Here is a 19,922-nt window from a genome sequence, read left to right as displayed (position 1 = left end):
ATTGGATGGTGATAGGAAGCTGGCAGGAAAAATTCATAATCTCACTTGTGTCTGAGGGTGGGTTTGATAAATGTGTTAAAGCTTGTCGTTCTGTACTTAGCTAACTAAGCAGGCTTTCCAAAATCTTGGAATCAAATGTGTGTTCGGTCTGGTATTTTTAATAATTGTCAAGTAAAAGACAAGTAGGATTTTTAATATAAAGTCTTTACCTGATCATTTTGTAATCAAAAGGAAATAATTAAGAATGTAAGTACGTATTTTTATGAGAAGTAAACTGAAAACAAGTGTAAAGAGTTATTTGAGTGTTTATCATTGAATTGTGTCTTATATTGGTTATTCTGAGGTGATTTTTAGATAAAATGAAAGGACTGTTTCTTTTAATAGTGCATGCCAAGTCACAGGAAAATGCATTTCAAGCACGTTTTTAATTAGTGGCATTTTTCTAGCTTTGTGAACGTCAGTGATTTTCCTATTTTATGTATTTTAATTTCCTCTTGAGTATTTTACTATTTGCTTTTCACTTTTTTCATTTACTGAGTTGAAGTTTCGTTCCAGTTGTCTCAACTCCTTTAGTATCAGTTAGCAAATTGTATTAGATAGCTTGGGAGCTTTTATTACAAAGTCCCATGTGAGTATTGTACTGTACAAATAAATCTGTGATAAATTCCAAAACTGCGGGATTGTTGGGTCAAGTTAGGGTGTTGGTGGTAGGGAGTGATTGTGTTTGTCCCAGCTTTTTTATGAGATCTAACCACGGCACACAGGTATGCATTTTTGCAGAAGACTGTGCTTAGATGATTGTATTACAAGCAGTCGATTGATCATCAAATCGTGCAGGATTCTTTCTGTTGATTTTGATGAAATGTATCAGGTTTTTTTCTCCAATGTTTTAAGCCCATTATGATAAATGGAGAAAAAATAAACAGGAAGTCAATGGGACCCTGGTTTACTGTAGAATTATTCTGTTACTTTCTATGGGAAATACCTAAATGTAATGAATCGACTTTTTAATGAAGTGTACAGTTTTGCTCTCTAATAACCTCAGTAAAACTTAGGGCTCTTTAATTTAGGGTAGTGTGCCACATTTTTCTTAACAATTGAATTCAGGATATTATTAAAAAACTAAAGTTTTAGTAAAATTAGAGCACAGTAGAACTTGGACAAGCTACTTAGTTGGTAGGTCCTATAAAATGTTGCTTAGTAATGACACAGGCAGAGGAGAGCCCTAGAAGGGCATATGCAGCAAACCTACAGAAAAATAATATTCTTGTTCGCTTAGAAAACTTGAGATAATACTATGAAATGTGATGTTCTGTATATGAAGAAATTTGCTTTCAATTAAAAAATGTAAGAAATTTTGTTTCATGCAGCATTATGTAATACATAAAAAAACGTATTACATAGCTCTACAAATAGCCATTCTAGTCTGTATAGTTCTTTAAAAAATTTTGGTAATTTCTCTTTTATGATAAAGAATATTAGAACAGGTGCTGCTTCTTGTATTGGTTTTTCTATCAGACCCTAATGGGAAAAGAATTTGTTCCTGAATGCTCTGACTCTGTTGCAGTAGTAATATACCAAGGTGTGTGTTTGTTTGTTTGTTTTATAGCTGTCATTAAAATAATTTGAAAAAAACAAAACTGAGCAAGAAAACTTAATTGGGTAATTTATGCTCATTCTATATCTCATTCTTGATGCCCTATTCAAGGTTCTTAAGGGGTTTTTGAGGTTTTTTGGATGTGTGTTGGTGCAGTATGTTTTTTACACCTGTGTTGCACCTAATACACAATTTTCAGGTTTATTGGCTATAGTATCAATGTGACTTGCTTTGGTACTCAGTTCAGAATTTTCCTTTGTTAAAGTAGATATTAGACTTACCACCAGTTGAACTTGACTCAAGCTCATTTTGACATCAGAAGACATTTATCTCACTATTATTCTCGTAATTGATGAATATTTATTTGTGGTTTGTTCTTTTTTTTAAACACTACAATAATTATAATGGGACCATGAAATCTTGTATGGCTTTACTCATTATGTTTACTTAGGTCTTTCTCCAAAATAATCACAGCAGTGGGAAATTCCCACTTGAATGGATTTCTCATGTACAGAAATATTTGAACTCTGCCCCCCCCCCCCCTTTTTACATTTTTCTTTGCATTTTTAAATGGGGATAAAGAATGATTGATTGACTAATTTCTGACAGTTCTGTAAAATGCAACTTAATGCCTACTTTGTGACCTGCATTGACTATTAAGAAAATTGTTGTGTAAAACATTTCATTTGACATTGGTAAATTTAGTTACCACGCTTTGTCTGAGAATATTGCAATCTGCACTTGTTACAAATAACACCTATGAACAGCTGAGAAGAGTAAACAAAACCAAACCATAATTTTTTCCTGTTTTTTATTGCATGTGGTAGGCAGCATTTAGAGCTTAGTTAAAAAATTAGTCATTTGCTTAAATATTTACAGATCATGGTGAAGTCAGCTTCTTGTCTTCTAAACGTGAGCATGAATACTTAAAGTAAATCTAAATCTTAAATGAGTGCAATACCATTAACTGCTGTCACGATCTTTTTTTGAATTAGTCTTAAGGATAATTGTTCAGTTTTTTCAAAGACTGTAACATTGCATTAATTAATTTGGGTGTAAGCTATTAAAGCGTGTTTTAAATATATAAAAAGTCATGTTGGTGGGGTTTTTCTCTTTCAGAATAACAAAGACACTAATAGATCAAGATGGTCCCAGTTGGAGGGAGAAACTGCCACCAATCCCAGTTGTCCCAGTTGCTGCTCAGCTACACAGGTGGGATGGAGGAAGCTTTACTCCAGAGAATAAGCCAAGAAGTACTACAGATACCAACAGAGAAGAACAGTTGCAGATGAATCGTATGTAGTTAATGCAAATATATGTAAAAAAAAAATAAATTGAAAAATGGAATACTATTTAATATTGTCAAAGAAACTGCTTTAGAAAATACTTATCAGAGACCTTGTGAAAAGCCAAGTTAGGTGATGGTCATTTATGGGATCGGGTTTAATGTGCTTTGTGGAGCCACAGTTATGATATATTTTTTAAAGCCAAGTGATGTAGTTTGCAGCATGTAATTTCTGAAGTTACATAAAATAAAAGAAAATATAGCAGAAATACTCATCAGTAGTATATTGAGACCTATAAGTATCAGTAGTTTCCCTGACATCGTACTACAGTTATAACACAGTTTTCTCCAAAAAGCCCACCACCCAAACACGCAACCTTGGTAACATAATGAACTACATAATCTGTAGCTGTCATTTAATTGTCATGAAAGCATTACTCAGCTCTTCAGAATAGAAAGGGTAGACTTGTAGGTGGCTAGTAGTGGTGAAATGGATTATAAAAGAACACTGCTGGTTTTTTATTTATTTTGTTTTTTGTTTTTTTTTAAAGGGATTCTAACTTTGACAGCAGCCATTTAGTAGTCGCCTTTCAAAGATGTTAGTTTAGGTTAGATGGTAGTTTAGGAAACTTTCTTCCTCCTGTTTTTTTTTCCCTTCATTGCAATTCCATTTTTCTCCTCCAGTAAATCAGGTGAAGGAACCTTTCTGATTAATTTTTTATTGACATTAAACATTGTTTTTGCAGAGGCCTTAACTGTATGATTTTTTTTTTCTCAGCTGTTAATTGGTTCCCCTTTGAGTTTTATTTCCTTATAAAGAAAAGTAATGCTGAAGATAATTTCCCCTTAACACATGAGAGGCTGCAATGCATAACTGGGTTGCTGGCCAAATACGTAACAGTGGTAGGTTTATCTGTCCATAATGCATTACTGCAATAGAAAATTGTTTTTCTTTTAAGAAACATGAGGAATGTTATTTAAGCTCAATTAGATTAATAAAAATTTGACCTTACTTTTTAAAATGTCCAGTGGCAGGTATTTTCATTACAGTTTTTGTCACTACCTGTCATTACTGGTTCATCACTCTTAAGGATTGGGCAGCAATTGGGTTCAACTTTTTTTAAAATGAAGTAGAAAACTAGTATGTTGCACAGTTGCTATTAAACAGAAGTGCTTAGCTTGAAAAGCGCTTTTTGTTGTATGGATCGCACTCCAGGCTTTTTCTGTTATTAAAGAATACAACTTGTGGATTTTTATTTCGGTGTGTAACTAACCTATTTAAACCTTTGAAGTAGTAAATTTGTATCTATATAACCTTATCTAATTTTGTTAGGAGAGAGGATTTGAAGATCACATTAGCGAAAAGTACACAGATAAGTGGCTCCTGAGAACACTTGTGATTGTGTTTGGCCTGTTAGGAAAGTTAACAAAACTGACCATCACTGCCTTCATGAAGAGTGCTCTGTGGCATGTTGTTGCAAAACGTGCCTCAGTCTATTTCAAATAGTGCACTTTGGTTAGGTTTTGTTTTTAGAAATACTAAGTGAAGACCGTGTAACGAGTTTCTCGACTGAAGTGTGACTCTAAGGTTGTGGTTGCCTTCTCATGCCGGTACTAAGTCAGTGGGACCTGACAGTGATAGCTTGCACTGGAAGCATGCCAGCAATGTTCGGTCAGTCCTTAAACCTTACTGTGGGCTGACACTTTTTTTGCAACAATTGTCTGTTGTTTTTTGTATTACAAGTTGAGTTATAATTTAGTTGTGTTTCTAGCATAAATCTGTTCTAGTTTCACATCACTAACTTTATTTTTTCCCCAAGTCCACATGTAGTTTTCTGGCATGGGGCACTGCCATGTTTTCATAAAAGAATTCACTGACTTTAATTACTGGTTAAAATTATCTGATTATATACAGTGTTTAAAACCTGAAGCTTGGCAAGGGACTTATATTCTTTAGCAAGGTACAAAAAGTAGATTTTTCCATTACGTTTACTTAGAGCTATGTTATTAATCATTGCTTGCTCACAACGGAGACACGAAACAGCGGTCAGGATTGGTTTTCCAGTGCAAACATAGCTATGATTGCAGTCTAACCCAGAAGCATATGCAACAAATGTTGTGGAGTTTAGTAGGAAAACCAATTATGGAAGAACCCAGTTATCAGCTAAAAAAAGTTTAGTTATGTGTTTCAGGTTCCTCAAAACCTCTTTTATAAATAGTTATTAACAGAATATTACTGGTGTATCACCAACCCCTGCTGATGTGATGACTTGTTTGTCGTCGTCAGTTTAGCATAGTAATTGTGATAGATAGCTGCTTGCAGAAAGAACACTAGATCAAATTATGGCTGTCTTGGTGTGATGGTGGAAATCTAGAAGGCCTTTAATCCTGCTGATTAAATCACCACCATTGTAAATAAAACTAGTATCTTAGTGGAGATAGTCATTCTTTACCAGACAAAGGGGCAGGTGGAAGGAGGTGAAGGTGTAGAGCTGTCTGTTGGCATTCCCCTTATTTTCAGCAAAGTAATTACCCTGCTGCATGGGGAAATACGTGTTGTGCCAAATGTAGATATGTTAGTTTATGCCTTTCTTAGAGCAGCAGGGAGAATCTGGGACACAAACAACAATGCACAGACTGATAAAGATACTTCAGTTACCAGGCATTTATTCTTAGTCTGGGTAGATTATTCAGATACCTCTAATGAACTGACCTTCTTATGTAACACTGTGATCCTTTTGTAACGTAGGTGAGAAAGCTGAGGAGAAGTTCAAGACATTAAAAAATGAAGGGAATGATTTTGTAAAAAAGGGTAAATACGAAGAAGCTGTAAATAAATACAGTGAATGCATGAAGTTAAATACAGAGGAATGTACAATCTACACTAACAGGTAAAGGTCCAAAATCTAACACCACTTTGTGAGATAACAAGAGTTGTATTTTTCTCTCTGCAAATAGAGATCCTTTCAGTCACTGTGGTAAAAAAAAATATCTTTTTTTTTACCACTTGATGAGTGTTTCCAATAAAAAAAATTGATTTTTTTTTTTTTTTGAAACTGTGTTATTTTCCAAGGGGAACAAGTATTAATGTCACTGATACAGATCTTTAAATCTTTATATAAATAGAGTAAGCAATAGTAAAAGTTCTAATTAGCATAGCATTTTGCAGCATTTTTTGAGAATATTGGTATGATTTTAATTAAAAACTAACATGCAGTGGCAGTATCTCAAATATGAAGACTAATAATTCAGAGAAAATGTACATTTTGAGAAAGTGAAAGTAGGAACACAGTCATACAACAGCATTATTTTAAAGGTTGACCTAATTCTGCAGCATAATTCTTTATGCTGTAATCTTACCAGCTTTCACAAACTAAGAAGGATTTGATTAGGCCAGCACTTGAATAGGAGACTTCCAAGTAATAATTAGGTGTAGAAAGCATTATTGCTTATTTAACTTAGAGCACATTTTTAGCCAGAATGGACGTATAAAATCCATACTATATCAGGCCTTGTACTCTGATATTACACCTGCATAGGCTTTGCTTTTAAAATACTTAACGTATCTGCCTTACTTCGAGCATTAGTCATATGTGATTTTTGACTTTTATTGCAGGAATTGGCCCTCTTTAAATCCATCCAGTGATGTCATTAATACTTACTGGTTTTGATGTACTTTAAAAAATACCACATTGAGACTGAATTGTGTGAAGTATTGTAGTTAACATTTATAAGTCAGATGCTGTTGGCACTACAGTACTGTAGAATTTACTTATATTGCAGTGTATTCTGTTTTTCTGTGTTAGAGCTCTCTGTTACTTGAAACTGTATAAATATGAAGAGGCTAAGCAGGATTGTGATCATGTTCTTCAGATAGAAGATTCTAATATTAAAGCTTTTTATAGAAGAGCACTAGCGTACAAAGGATTACAGGTGAGGAAAAAGAACATAGCAGGTATTCTTAAGCACTTCTAAACTCGCTTATCCTCTTCAAAGGCAATCAGGTAGTTGCAGTCAATGAGTGAATACAAAGTATGCAGTGCTGATGATTTAGTATTTTGTAGAGCATTAGGCACACATAAAATATTATATAAATACTTTTGCAACATAAAAACCTGCATGTTGACTTGTAATAATTTGAGAAAATACAAAAATATTGTAATAAATGAGGCTTGACTGGAGATAGGTTAAGCAAGTTTCTGTTCTAATGTTCTAATATTCTTCTGGGTACCCTGGTCTGTTTTTTCTGTCAAGGTGTTTATTATATCTTTGCTGATGATAAATGGATTCTCTCCAAGTTGGTCTTCATCTGTCCAGACTGAAATTGCAGGCCGTCTTTTGGCATCTGCTCATATTTGAGTGCTTGTCATATTGAGCCAGGGGTTTAATTATCTTCATTTTCTCCCTCTTCCTTCTGTTACAAACCTTTGTCAGTAATCTACTTTCTCACTCTTTGAACAGTGCCCGTACTCAACCTTTTCCTTTCCATCTACACAGTGGGTGGTGGTGACTGTATTGTGCTCATCTTACGCACAGTTTTTTGAGTATCCTTTTACCCGATTGTCATAAATGCAGACTTAACATTGCTTATATCCATCTTGATTTTGACTACAAATCTCTATAAAACTACAAATCATCATGTTCCATCCTGTTGGCTCCCCTTCTTCAGTGATACCAGTTGGCCCCTACACTTTCACAGCAATCCTTACTCTGCCTGTCAGCTTTTACCTGGTGTTAAGTCATCAGCTTCTCACTTCTGTTGGCTCATGATGGCAGCTGTTACCTACTTTGTATTACATTTTACAGGTGTCTTTAAACAAGCATCTTAAGTGTTTTCTCCCATGTTGCTCTTTGTAACTGGAGGCGATAACTCCAACCGTCCACCAAGTTTGAGCAAGTGTCCATCAAATGAATAGTTACCTCAGACCTCCATTATGTTTGATGCCTTTAACAAAAAACTACCTGATTGTGTCTCAGCTAACAGATTGCCTGCGGACAATGTGTTTGTGCTTGGTAGTGTGCTAGCCTGCTCTCATTCCGTGTTATAATTCCAGATGCAAGTAGCAGGGACCACGGGATCTTTTGTTCGTGATAAATTTGTTCCTCTGTTACAGGAGCTATGAAATTTTGAAAGTTTGCTTTGATTAATTTTCAAAGGTGAAGTGTCTTAATTTTATGTAAAATCTTTTCTGTAACTGTACCAAGCTACCTGGTATTAATAATTTGTAACCTTACATTGCTGAAGCTGATAAAAAATGAGTAAAAACATGAGCAAAGTGATTCTACCAAAAAAGGGAGATTACATACTAGTGAAGAACGTAAAGAATTGGAGAAATAACTTCTGCTTTTTTTAATACCCTAGAAAAAAAATACTATTTTTGTATTATTGAAAACATAACCTGAAACACACTGTTCATAGATTCCTTCAGACCAGTCTGACCTGGGGACTCCCAAAATGTTTTGTTGTCATTGGATTTAATGCCTTCACTATTGCTAATTCCAGGGATGTGAGTGATTCATAAAACCAGAAAAAGCAACAAAAGTCATTGGAGGCTGACAGATGACCGTAATGAAAAATTTCAAGAGCTAAAAGCATGTAGTTTGGCAAAGACCTAACTAAGCTGGGAAGTGTTATTTGTGTATAAATATCCAGATACTTAACCACAAAAGCTGCAGTGGAATTTAATTAAGTAAATGAGGGTTTTTTTAAATAGATTTACTGAGATGCAGTTAAGGGAAGATCAGTAAAAAGGTTGTGCTTGTGTGATGAATTAGGCCTGTAACATAGGACACAGGACTTCAGACTGCATCTCCTACAGCTGATAGTCCGGTCTCTTGCTTTGCCTACAACCACCTTGCATGATTTTTGTTGAGAAGTCTGGCAGGCTGCAGTTAAATCCAGAAGGGTTAGTTGTTTGCTGACCCTTGTGATTGTTTTCAGAATCTTTTTTCCTGTAGTTGTGAATCTTCACATCTGTAATTCAGATGGTTTAGCTTAATCAGAAGCTGTTTTCTGATGGAAGCAATCTGCCCCCTTTCTGCATTCATTTGCTAAGGCTAAATAATTCTAGTTCTCTTACACTTCTTTCATGATAGAGTAGACTTCAGTTCACTTACAGACTTGCTGCAATGTCTGCACCTTGAATACTGGTCATCAGTATTGAACAAAACACTGTGTAGCAAAAAGAATATGAGTGACTTATACACTAATGTTTTTATTACAGTTGAAATGCTGAAGAAGTACCTCAGCTGGAAAATGAGGAATTTTTTCATGATGATATGCATGACTTAAGAGTCATTATCACTAACCTTATGATAGTGCTTGGGAACAGAAGAAATATTAGGTCCCTCGCACAGAGAGATCATGTTGACCTTTTACTATCTGCATGGTCTTTTACTGTTTACTGCTACATTTCATTCTTATTTTTGATGCTCCATCCCTCAAGGTGTCTTGATTTTTCCATGTGATATTCCAGTCTTCCTCAGAATTGATACTATTAACTTTTGTCTCCAGAAAATTTAGTCTAAAAACCTCATAATTTCTAATGTCAAAATTTGAAATAAAAACACGAAACAAATGACAAGACTGATGATGGAGGAACTGTGTCCTAATGCCACTCTGTCGCTGCATTTGTCCTTCTAATCCTGTTAATCCCAGAGTTCGTAACATAATCGCAATCTTCTGAAGTATTACCAAAAATTTCCCTTCTCAAACTGTAAGAAATGGACTGTTGGATTGAAGTACAGGAAGATTAGGTGTATTTTTAATTTAAGCTTAATTAACTCTTTTATTGGCAAAGCAAGTATGCAAACTGTTGATGGACACACATTATATTAATCTTGAAGAAGTGTTAAACTGTAAGCAATTATGCTTGAAAGCAGCAATGTTCAATAATCAATTCTTTGATACAGGGAATATGTTTCTCAGAATAAATTATGTCATATTACATATTTAATATAGAAATATTTAGTTGCAAAATATGAAGTCAAACTCACCCTCAGTTTCCTTGTTTCCCTCTAATGAAATTGCACTGGCTGTATTTGGATTATTTTTGTCTACTTTACTGTAAAGATCCTAGCATTTTTATTTTTCTTAATTCTAAAGGACAGTATGGTAGTTCAAATTTATTTTTCTAGTGGTGTGCTTATGAAAAAATTATATTCCCTTCTACTTACAGAATTATCAAGCCAGTGTTGATGATTTCAACAGAGTGCTTCTAATAGATCCAAACATTCTTGAAGCAAGAAAGGAACTAGAGGAGGTAACCCAGCTGCTCAATCTTGACAGCAGCACTGTAGCTGGCCATCAGCAAAAGCAAAGGAAGAAAATAACCATACAAGAGGTATACCTGTTCATTTTTAAAAGCAGGCATTACAGAAGCAACAGACTTGAAGAGATAATATTAAAGTTTTTGTTTTGCACTTCATAGCTCTATGGTTTTTGGGGGTGGAGTTGTATTTTTTGTGTAATTTTGAGGATCTACTGGGGGTTTCTTGCATGTGATGTGTTCAGTGTCTATATACGTTCTATAGTAAAGCGTGGGCTGCTTTGAAGTGTATGCAGAACCACGGCAGAAATGGAGAAAGTACATTTAGATGGCACTACAGTTGAGGACACGCTCTTTGTAAACAAAAATTGGTTAGACTTTGAAATACCTGTTTTACAGAATATGGCTGACAAATAGCAGGTTTACTTTTCAGGGCTGTGCTACTCAGGAAGCCTCTGGGGCAGTGCTGGCAAAGGTTCATTGTCAGCAGGCGTGCTGGCTCTTCGGCGCTAGTAGTAAAGTTACTGCTCTGAAGAGTGAAATCCTCCTTTAAAGAGCAAGAGTATGGGTAAAACATCTCTAGGATCTTATAAAAGAAACGTGTGGTGTAGTGTTATGTAATGGATCAAAATGTTAGCCTTGAGAGTTCTGGGTAGAATTAGGCAGTAAAAGGATTTTCTCAGTCATCTGATATTTTTGGATTGTAGCTTTGCTGATTTTTCAAGAATGTTTGGGGTTTTTTCCCCTTTTCATTTAAAAATATATAGTTAAATTACATAGTTCCCAGTCTGTACAGTGATACTGTAATTTGATAATATAATTTCGAAATAGTGGCATAATGGAAACTGCAGTTATTAATACAGAAACAATGTGTTTTATTGAAACACTTCACACTGTCACGAGTTCATGGGATTTTATGTAACTGGTGTGAGTCGGGTATAGCGTTAGTTAAGCTCAGAGCTGTGACAAACAAAGGGACCTGGAGAGTGTTTAGGGCAGGTTTGGGAAGTGACTGCATTGTTCAGGGGCCAGCTAACTACATTACTGGCAGTGGTAATTTTTCTGGGGGTGGGGCAGGAAGCATTTATGTTTGCTGTTGTAATTACAGCTGCCCCCTTAGACAGCCTGTCTTAACTGCTGTAGTACAAGGTAGTTCCATGAAAACAGACTGCAAAGAAAAGTAAGGCAAATTAGAAGCTGGAATTTATCATCATTACTCCATTTTAATCAAGCTATAATTACATAAAAGACAGTCAGGATTTCTCTCTTGATACTAAGGATTGTTGAAAAACAGAGAATATCTATAAGCACAATGCAGTATTTTCTACAAATGAACTAAGCTAGTTCCCCTGTACTATGTGACACCATATCTTCAGACTTTTTGAAACACTTGGCATCCTTTGAGGAGACCGTGTTCAGTGAGTTTTAGTCAGTTTATACTAATTCCACAACTCGTGGTAGCTTGAAATAGCTTTTAGCAAATGTAGTTTGAACCCACGGTTAATTTTCTAGCGACTGATTCATGAAACTTGATACAGGCTGGAAATTTGGGAAAAGTTAAGTGGGTATTTGGGCAGTCAGAGCATGCTGAGCTTTCTCATTCCACGGCAAGACTCAAACCAGCAACCTGATAGAGCTGCTGTACACCTGTATGATTCTGAAGGCGCAGCAGTAAAGTGAAACGTGGATATCTGGTGATTTGACTTCAGTTCTGCTTGATTTCTGCAACTTCGCATCTAGAATATATGTACAGTCCCCCTTGGCTTTCTGCCAGCGGTCTTCAGTTGCCTGTCAACAGTGGAGGGCCAAGCAGTGAAAGGAAGTGTAAAATACATACTTTTGACCACAAGCCTTTAAAGATGAATTAGAGAGTTACTGTTCTGGGGGGGAAGTATAGCAAAAGAACATAGGTGCCTTTCTTTTACGAAGAGTAACATACTAACTTTTAATTTAATGATGTTATTAAGGGATATATATATGCATGCAGTTTATGAAGCTTCAGGTTATCTACATGTCCACGTGAAAACGATTTGTTGCCATTTTCTTTGTGAAGGTGACTGATGAACAGGAAGAGGGACAGCTGGCTACATCAGAAGATGTGACTGATGGCGTTACTTCTAAAGAAGCAGTTCAAAAGAGTGTGCCACTGAAGCCCTCTGAGAAGCTGTGTATTTCTGAACCATCTAATGCTTACGACTTTGGTCAGATTATAAACGCAGTGAATGCCAATAAGGATAAAGCTGCTTGTGCAGATCTTTTAACACTTACTGATCCAAAAAAATTGCCAGTGCTGCTAAGTAACAAACTTGAAGGAGAAATCTTTCTGATTTTTATCGAGTCATTGGAATATTATGTAGTTGGGAAAGATCCTGGCCTTGTATATCAGCACCTTTTCTACTTGAGCAAAGCGGAAAGATTTAAGGTAAGAACCTAGGTTGAATGTGTATTTAAGTTGCACAGAAACCTACAGGAAACGGAACACTTGATTTTGTATCTGTCAGGTACTACGATTTTCAATCAGCTTGTGCTAATTATAAAATCTGTTTTTTTCAGGTGATGCTGGCTCTTCTTAGCAAAACCGAAAAAGAACAGGTTCAAAAACTGTTTGATTTACTTGCAGAAAACCAGAATAATCAGTACTCTCTGGAAGATCTTGAGCGCCTTAAAAAGGTTTATGAACTTCAAGAAGTTAAAGTTTGTTGATTGCATGCATATCGTTCATGTTCATAAGGTGGATGTATGAACTGTGCAGACTTGCATGGGTTGAAGTGGACTGTTGGATTTTATTTTGTTTTGACAGCATATGCACATTTAAAACTTGCTGCTCGTTGTTTTTCTTGTAGTTGTATCCATTTTTAATCCTAGAATTTAATGCATGTCTTTGCGTTCCATAACAGAGTTCATGTTATTTGGCAAGTGATGTTATTTAGACTGTTTTAATTGAATATATTAAAACGTTTTACAGTATATATAATTAATGCGAAATATCTTGATGGTACAATAGATAATACTTTTTTTAGTCATCACTTGTTACATCATTGTGTGAGTTGTATGTTCTTGTGATAAAGAAGTGTCTTCAAGATAAACGGGTCAGTTAGCAATAGCTTTGCTAAAACAAGTTTACAGAAAGTATTAACCTTTCTCAGATACTAACTGCTGCAGGCTATCTGTTTCATTACTGTCCCTGTTCTATACAAAACAGATTCAAATATTTCTGGTGCAATACAGCTTAGCAACAAAGGTGAAGGAATATTACATTAGCTTGTCATGGAACACTTTGAATTAAAATAATTTAATAAATAGGTATCTTTTTTACATGATCAACAAGCGAGTAATTTTTAGTGCACAGAGAATTATTTTTTTTTCCTCTGTGTGTGTAAGGACTGCTGATTTGCATGGCTTTTGAAGTGACAGTGGTAAAGAGGAGGACAAGTGGCTGCACCTACTAATAAAAATGTTTAACTCTTAGTTTTGCAATCAGATTATTTAAAACACCGGCTATTTCAGTTTACAGACATGTTACAAAGCTAAAACAAGCGTGGGGTGGACAAGTATGGGGTTTTTTTAATTATTATTTCAGGCAGTACTTTGTGTTTTATATGTGATTCTGACAAAGCTCCTTGTTATCAAGGTGAAGTGTTTAAATTTTTCAAATACCCTGTTGCCTTCCTTGCACTTGTGATATAACTGTATATCAAACTCACTAGCACTGCAGAAATATCATTAAGAATGTTGTTCTAATGAAATATTCTCAGGTGTATATTAATTAAAAAAATAAAGTGGTTTTTTTTTTTTTCTTGAGCAGTACAATTATGGATTCTCCTTTCTGGTTCTACATGCAATTCTGACATGTAGATTATGAGTTACTATCTTTCCCAGGGCAGTGCCTGCCCCTGCCGTGCCTAGGCCCTTGGGTCCCCCTGTTTTGAAAAACTGTCTTTTTAATCTGTCTGTGCTCTGCCCTCAGCATTTATCACACTCTTCAGTCTCCCTCTGCCCTCCGTAAGCATCGCCTCTTCTGCTTGGTCACCAGGTTGAGCGGCTCTGCCAGTCAAAAGCAAGACTATTGAGCAGGTGGCTTTCTGTGTGGCTTCGGTGGAAACACAGGTGCCCAGATTCAGTAAGAGTGGACAAAAAGGGGGAGTGGGGTGTGTGTCTGTGTGTGTGAGATCTGTTTTGTTTCATTGGTAATTGCTTTTTACATCCTTCTGAGAATGAAGCATTTCCACTTTAGAAGAGGGCAGGAGGCTCTCAGATGGCATAACCCACCTTTCTGGCAGGGAAAGCCAAACCACAGCGCAGTATTACTCCCTCGGGCTTTTCAGTCAGCACCTGAGCATTAACACACACAAAACCTAGACCATAAACAAACCAAAACCAATACAAAAAGCCTGCTTCAGGAAGAGAGCACTGGTTAGGTGATTAGGAACAGCCGAGAGAAGTGTGGTCCCAAAGTGGCAGTGAGCTGGCCAGCCCCAACACAGCACAGGTAACTGTACAGGCAAGCTAACAAGGCTCGCAGTGACAGATTTGCTCGCAGGTACAAATCCCTGTTTTTCACACGCGTGGAGGAAGAGAAAGTTTCTTTTTGTAACAGAACAGAAGGTTAGTGCCCGGGGAACAGACCATGCTGAGGAACAGGAGTTTGCACTGATGATATTTTCATCCCTTCAAAACATTTTTGAGATTTCTAGGAGATGCCAGCTCCAGGCTGAAGAGGTGCAGTTGTCCAAAGGGCAACAGTATGAGGTGTTGTGAGGGATGAATGTCATCTTGGCACAGTTGCTTTGCTGGGCAAAGAGCTGATTTACTGCCACAGCCTCACCACCAGGTTTTTTTTACCCTTCCTGCATAGTGGTGCAGGCAGCAGAAACTGGCGAGAACCCAGTTACTGGCAAACCACACTCTTTGCTCTTATGTGGGAAGTTTTTTCTGCTGATCAGAACCTGCTCTGCTTTGTGTCATCCAGCTGCACAAATAAAGGGCTACTCTTTCTGGCTGCCAGGCCTTTCAGAAGCATGCAGAGGGAAGCATTCAGGCTTGTTTGTTACAATAAACAAAATAGGTATTTTTGACCAACAGGGAACAAGACTCCTCTGCCACTTGTAAATCAGGATTTATGACCTGTGTCGGTGTAACTGCTCAGTCCCCGCACACTGCAGCTACCCATGGGACAAAGGGCGGGCAGCTGGGACTCGAAGTGGGGTATCAAACCTCAGTGGCTGGATGAAGGAGCATTAAATGTCACTTACAGGTAAGTACTCCCTTGTTCTCTGGGTCTCTGCCTGTGCAGCACTGTTCACCAGCCCACTGGGATGTAACATGTTTCAGTGTGAGCCGCAGCCTCCAGCTGCACCAGTGCAGGGCACCGGTGTCATTTCCTTACAGCCCTGTGCTATTTCTCAGTTGCTGCTTGCTAAATGCCACCCTCGGAAATAAATTCAGCAACACGAGAGTGGTTTTGCTAGTAAGCTTGAGGGATTATAGAGGGGTAAAGCGCTCGCTGCACAGAATGGTGTGTACAGAAGTATCTTGATCACACAGCCCATGAGGAAAGGGTAGCTTGAGCCATATAAACCCCCTCAGCACTGGTCTGGTGCCTAAACCCAACCTCTCTAGGTGGTTGTGGAGTTTCATGTCCTTACTGTGACGACAGTAAACAGTAAGTCCTTTTGTCAAACTGGCAGGACCTGGTGAAAGGAGAGCTGTGTCTTCACTTGTTGGTTTTGCCCACCAAAATGATTTCTGCCAGTACCTGGTGTGTAGGCAGGTGCTGAGGCAGTCACATCCCAAAGCCACCTAGTTACCTGTCCTGGCACACAAGGGAGGTGCAACAGCAGGTTCGTGCTTGCAGCAGCATGAAGCTCAAACACAAGGAGGCTGGGTTTTGTGCCAGGCAGATGCATACGTGTTCCCTCTGCTGCCTGATCCAAAACATGCCAAGGGAAGCCCAGTGCAGCAGTTCGATCACGTTTCAGGTATCAGCCTGGAGGCTGGCAAGGGGATGACGCTCTTACTCTGCTGTGCTCCCAGGAACTTCACCTCTTTCACCTGCCCCACTGCTGTGGTTTAACCCCAGCCAGCGCCTAAGTACCACGCAGCTGCTTGCCCCTTCCACCTCCGGTAGGATGGAGAGAACTGGGAAAAAGGTAACAGCCTGTGGGTTGAGATAAGAACAGTTTAATAATTGAAGTAAAATATACTACTACTACTACTAATTGGAATGAAAAGGGAGATAACAAGGAGAGAAATGAAACACCACAAAACCCTACAAGTCTGTGGCACAACACAGTTGCTCAGCATCTGCTGACTGATGCCAAGCCAGTCTCTGGGCAATGATTTCCCCCCACCCAAGTCCCCCTGGTTTATATACTGACCATGGCATTCTGCATGGTGTGGAATATCCCTCTGGCTAGTTGGGGTCACCTGTCCTGGCTGTGTCCCCTCCCAATTTCTTGTGCCCCTCCAGCCCTCTTGCCAGCAGGGCATGAGGAGCTGAGAAGTCCTTGAGTTAGTATAAACGCTACTCAGCCACAACTAAAACGCCAGAGTGTTATCAACATTATTCTCATACTAAATCCAGAATACAGCACTGCACCAGGAAGAAAATTAACTCTATCCCAGCCAAAACCAGGACACCCACGGTTCCCACGGAGCATGCAGTTACATGAAACAGCTGGGAGCTGGCACTGGGGCCAGAAGTGTCACACAGGAGCTTTGCACACAGGTCTGTTTGCCTGCGTCACTTGGCAGCGCTCTCATTCTCTGACACAGGACACTGCTGAGGAGCGGCAGGACAGATCTGCTCGGCCGTACAGTCCCCCTCCTCTGGGGTTCCCACGTGCCGCTGAAGTGCCAGCTCGGTGCTGTCCTGACACCCAGGCAGTGCCCAGCCCCGCCTGTGGCTGCCCCACTGCAGCTTCCTGTGTGTCACGAGAGCTGGGAGGTGGAAGCTCGGGTTCTCTGTGCAGAAGTGAATCTGAACAAGGTCACATGGCGGCCCCCCTGCAAAGCTAGAAACAGACTTTGTCTACCTTGAACACTGTGTTTTCCTGCCCTAGGTGGACTGCAGCTCTCAGCTTGGCATCTCTGCAGCTCATCCCTGTCCCCAGCCGGCCTCCAGCAGCAGCAGCAGGGCCTTCGTCACCCAGAAGGGCCAGAAACCAAACTCGGGGAATCAAGAAGTGACACAAAAGGAAAAACAAACGAAGCATCAAGTTTTGCATGGTAAGAGCAGCCTGCAGCAGGCAAGGCCAGCAGCTCTGGAAGCAGAGGGTAGGGACCAGCACAGACATCAGGGCCGGGAGCGCACAGCTGGGCACGCTCACCAATGAGCACCTGTCTCTACACCTGCGGCTGTGGTGCATCCCTCCCTGTACCCCAGGGTGCCTGCACAGCAGCCCCCCACCAAGGCCAGAAAAGCTACCACAAAAATCACAAACTCTTTCTGAAAAGTTGTTGCAATCTCTGTCCTTTCTCGTTATTTGCTTCCTTGTGGAAAAGAGAAATACAATACACACACACACAGAGGTCTATAAAAAATATATACAAAACCTGGCTCCTCAGAAAACACAACTGTGTGTGTTTTCTTACTATGACACCCAAGTTGGATCTTGACTCTGAAACAACCTCAAAGACAACTCTATTGCTGCCCTAATACCCAAAGGCACTTTAAAATACCCGTTTCAATCTAATTAAGTCCATCAGATTGCTGTGTTATTCTGTTTTAGCAATAACTTGTCTGAATTTGAACCAGCCCATTTTGTCTGAGACAAGGAGGAGGTCTAGAGGCAGGCACTCACAGAAGCTCCTTCAGCACAGCCCCACGGGTTCCCTTCAGTGCCACAGGATGCACCACACAATCTAGTTCCTGTGGCAGAGGACCCTTTCTACAAGCACAGCCCAAAGGGGGAATGCTGCTGTGCACTGAATTCCAGCTCGGGTAAAAAGGACCGATGTGTCCTGGCCAGGACTTGTCCCAGCATCTTTTCCAGTTAATATCTTCACAAGATGGTTTCATAACCCCACAGAGGCTGTTCCACCTTCTCAATGGTTTCTTTATGGCAGCATTCAAAACCTTGCAGGAAACTTCGCATCTGCTTGGAAGGATGTTGCAAAACCTTATGCGTGACCTGGTAAACACTTGCCAAATTCTCCTCTTTGGGGTCCAGGAGACTGCCTACAAGTCACACCACTCATTGTCTAGAACACTGGCAATAAACTACCCCTAGAAGTATGGCCTCTTTTGCTTCTCTCCAGGGAAGTATTTTACGGCTGTTGTTTTGTACAACTACAGAAGGGAAGATGCCAATGCATCCCGGGGCAGAGGAAGCTGAACAAGTTACTTTGCAAATTCAAGGCAAGAGCATTTGATAGCGTTGTTAAGCCTCTGCACACCTCCGCACGGTAACAAGGTGTTGCTGGCAGTGCTGCAGGACCCGCGGCGCTGCAGCCTTCTTGCACGCACAGGGCACAGGCTTGTCCTGGCCTACTACCGGCAGCAGTGGCCGTTGCCAGGAGAGCTGGTGGCATTGCATTCTGCCCGTGCAGCTGACCGGGAGAGCTGGTGGCATTGCATTCTGCCCGTGCAGCTGACCGGGAGAGGTCCTCTCAGGGAAGCTGGTCAGGGGGATTTTTGGAGCAACGTTACAGCTACTGACTTGCATGCGCAGGAGCGGCACGTGGTGCTCCCTCCTTTGGGGGACAGCAGCCTTGGCAGCAGAGGCAGCATTCAGAGGCAAGCGGAACAGCACGAGACCGTGTCCCTTCCGGGGGGGGATCTGGAAGCTCTTCATTTGACATCACATTCACCTATCTGCAGTCTATACCTTCAGTGTATGTCTCACATCCTTGATATATGATCCTATGAACAGCAATCAACCAAATCCAACCAAAAATCCAAACTTTCCTTTCTAAACCTTATTACCTTTCTTCTTTTCTGCTCAGTACCCTTTCTGCCCTCTTCCTGATACAATCTGGCCTCAATACAAAAGAATGTATTTTAACTAGACCTTTTCATAGCCTAGGACCTGGTATTACAGGTTTGACATTTTTTGCTGTTTCTTTTTCAGTGAAGCAACAAAAATTTTTCCCCTAAACACCTAAATCAAGTGAACTTTTTTTTAGGAAATAATTTTTTTCACTAACTCAGTTAATATTTTTCAACCATCTGCCTGAGTTATCCTTGTAAACCATTATTACCCATGAAAGCAATGGCATTACTAAGTAGGCAACTACTTAAATTAATTTGCATTTGCATATCAAAATGACTGGGAGACATAAGCCAGTCAAAAAATGTTTACATATCCATAATCATCTCACACACGCAAGTTTGTGACATTGATTCAATGAAAGGAAGGGATGTACGAGTCCAGATGCTTTACTACAAAAAGCATACGCAAACATCAGGAGGAAGGCTTTTATAACAGTTTTTATCTATTTAAACTTGTAACTATCTCAAGTACTCTCTAATGGAACAGATGTTAAAATTAATTTCCTCTTGAGATTCACAATCTGACATAAATTAGTCAAATTGGCCAGGAACCATGAAGAAAATTTCTGAAAAAACAACCACCATGTCGGAAGGCCAGGTGTAAACTTGATTCTTCCTGTGGTTTATTTCAGTGAAAGAAAAACTTTGCTTTATTGAATTCTTACACTGGTAGATCTGCAAATAAGAGAAGCATCTGCTGCATTAGTGTGTTAAAGGAAGTGTTGTATCTCTTACTTTTTTATAGACTCAAAACAATATTCAGTGCTGCATTAAACTAGT

General features: G+C 39.1%; 1 protein-coding gene across 4 annotated transcripts in view; it reads left to right on the top strand.

Moving 5' to 3' along the window:
* Positions 1-13,946, top strand: part of SPAG1 (sperm associated antigen 1) — a 45,138-nt gene extending 31,192 nt beyond the window's left edge. For all 4 annotated transcript variants that reach the window (XM_056330575.1, XM_056330576.1, XM_056330578.1 and 1 more), the window contains 6 exons: positions 2,717-2,892; positions 5,632-5,773; positions 6,689-6,815; positions 10,061-10,225; positions 12,204-12,572; positions 12,704-13,946. In XM_056330575.1, coding sequence (XP_056186550.1) covers positions 2,717-2,892; positions 5,632-5,773; positions 6,689-6,815; positions 10,061-10,225; positions 12,204-12,572; positions 12,704-12,853 — 1,129 coding nt within the window. In that variant the 3' untranslated portion in view covers positions 12,854-13,946. The remainder of the gene's footprint in view (positions 1-2,716; positions 2,893-5,631; positions 5,774-6,688; positions 6,816-10,060; positions 10,226-12,203; positions 12,573-12,703) is intronic.
* Positions 13,947-19,922: the final 5,976 nt, after the last annotated feature.

The sequence above is a fragment of the Falco biarmicus genome, chromosome 3, assembly GCF_023638135.1.
Source record: "Falco biarmicus isolate bFalBia1 chromosome 3, bFalBia1.pri, whole genome shotgun sequence".
In the NCBI taxonomy this organism is placed as follows: domain Eukaryota; kingdom Metazoa; phylum Chordata; class Aves; order Falconiformes; family Falconidae; genus Falco; species Falco biarmicus.
Note: the sequence above shows the minus strand (reverse complement) of the source record. Positions and strands in the feature narration are given on the sequence as shown.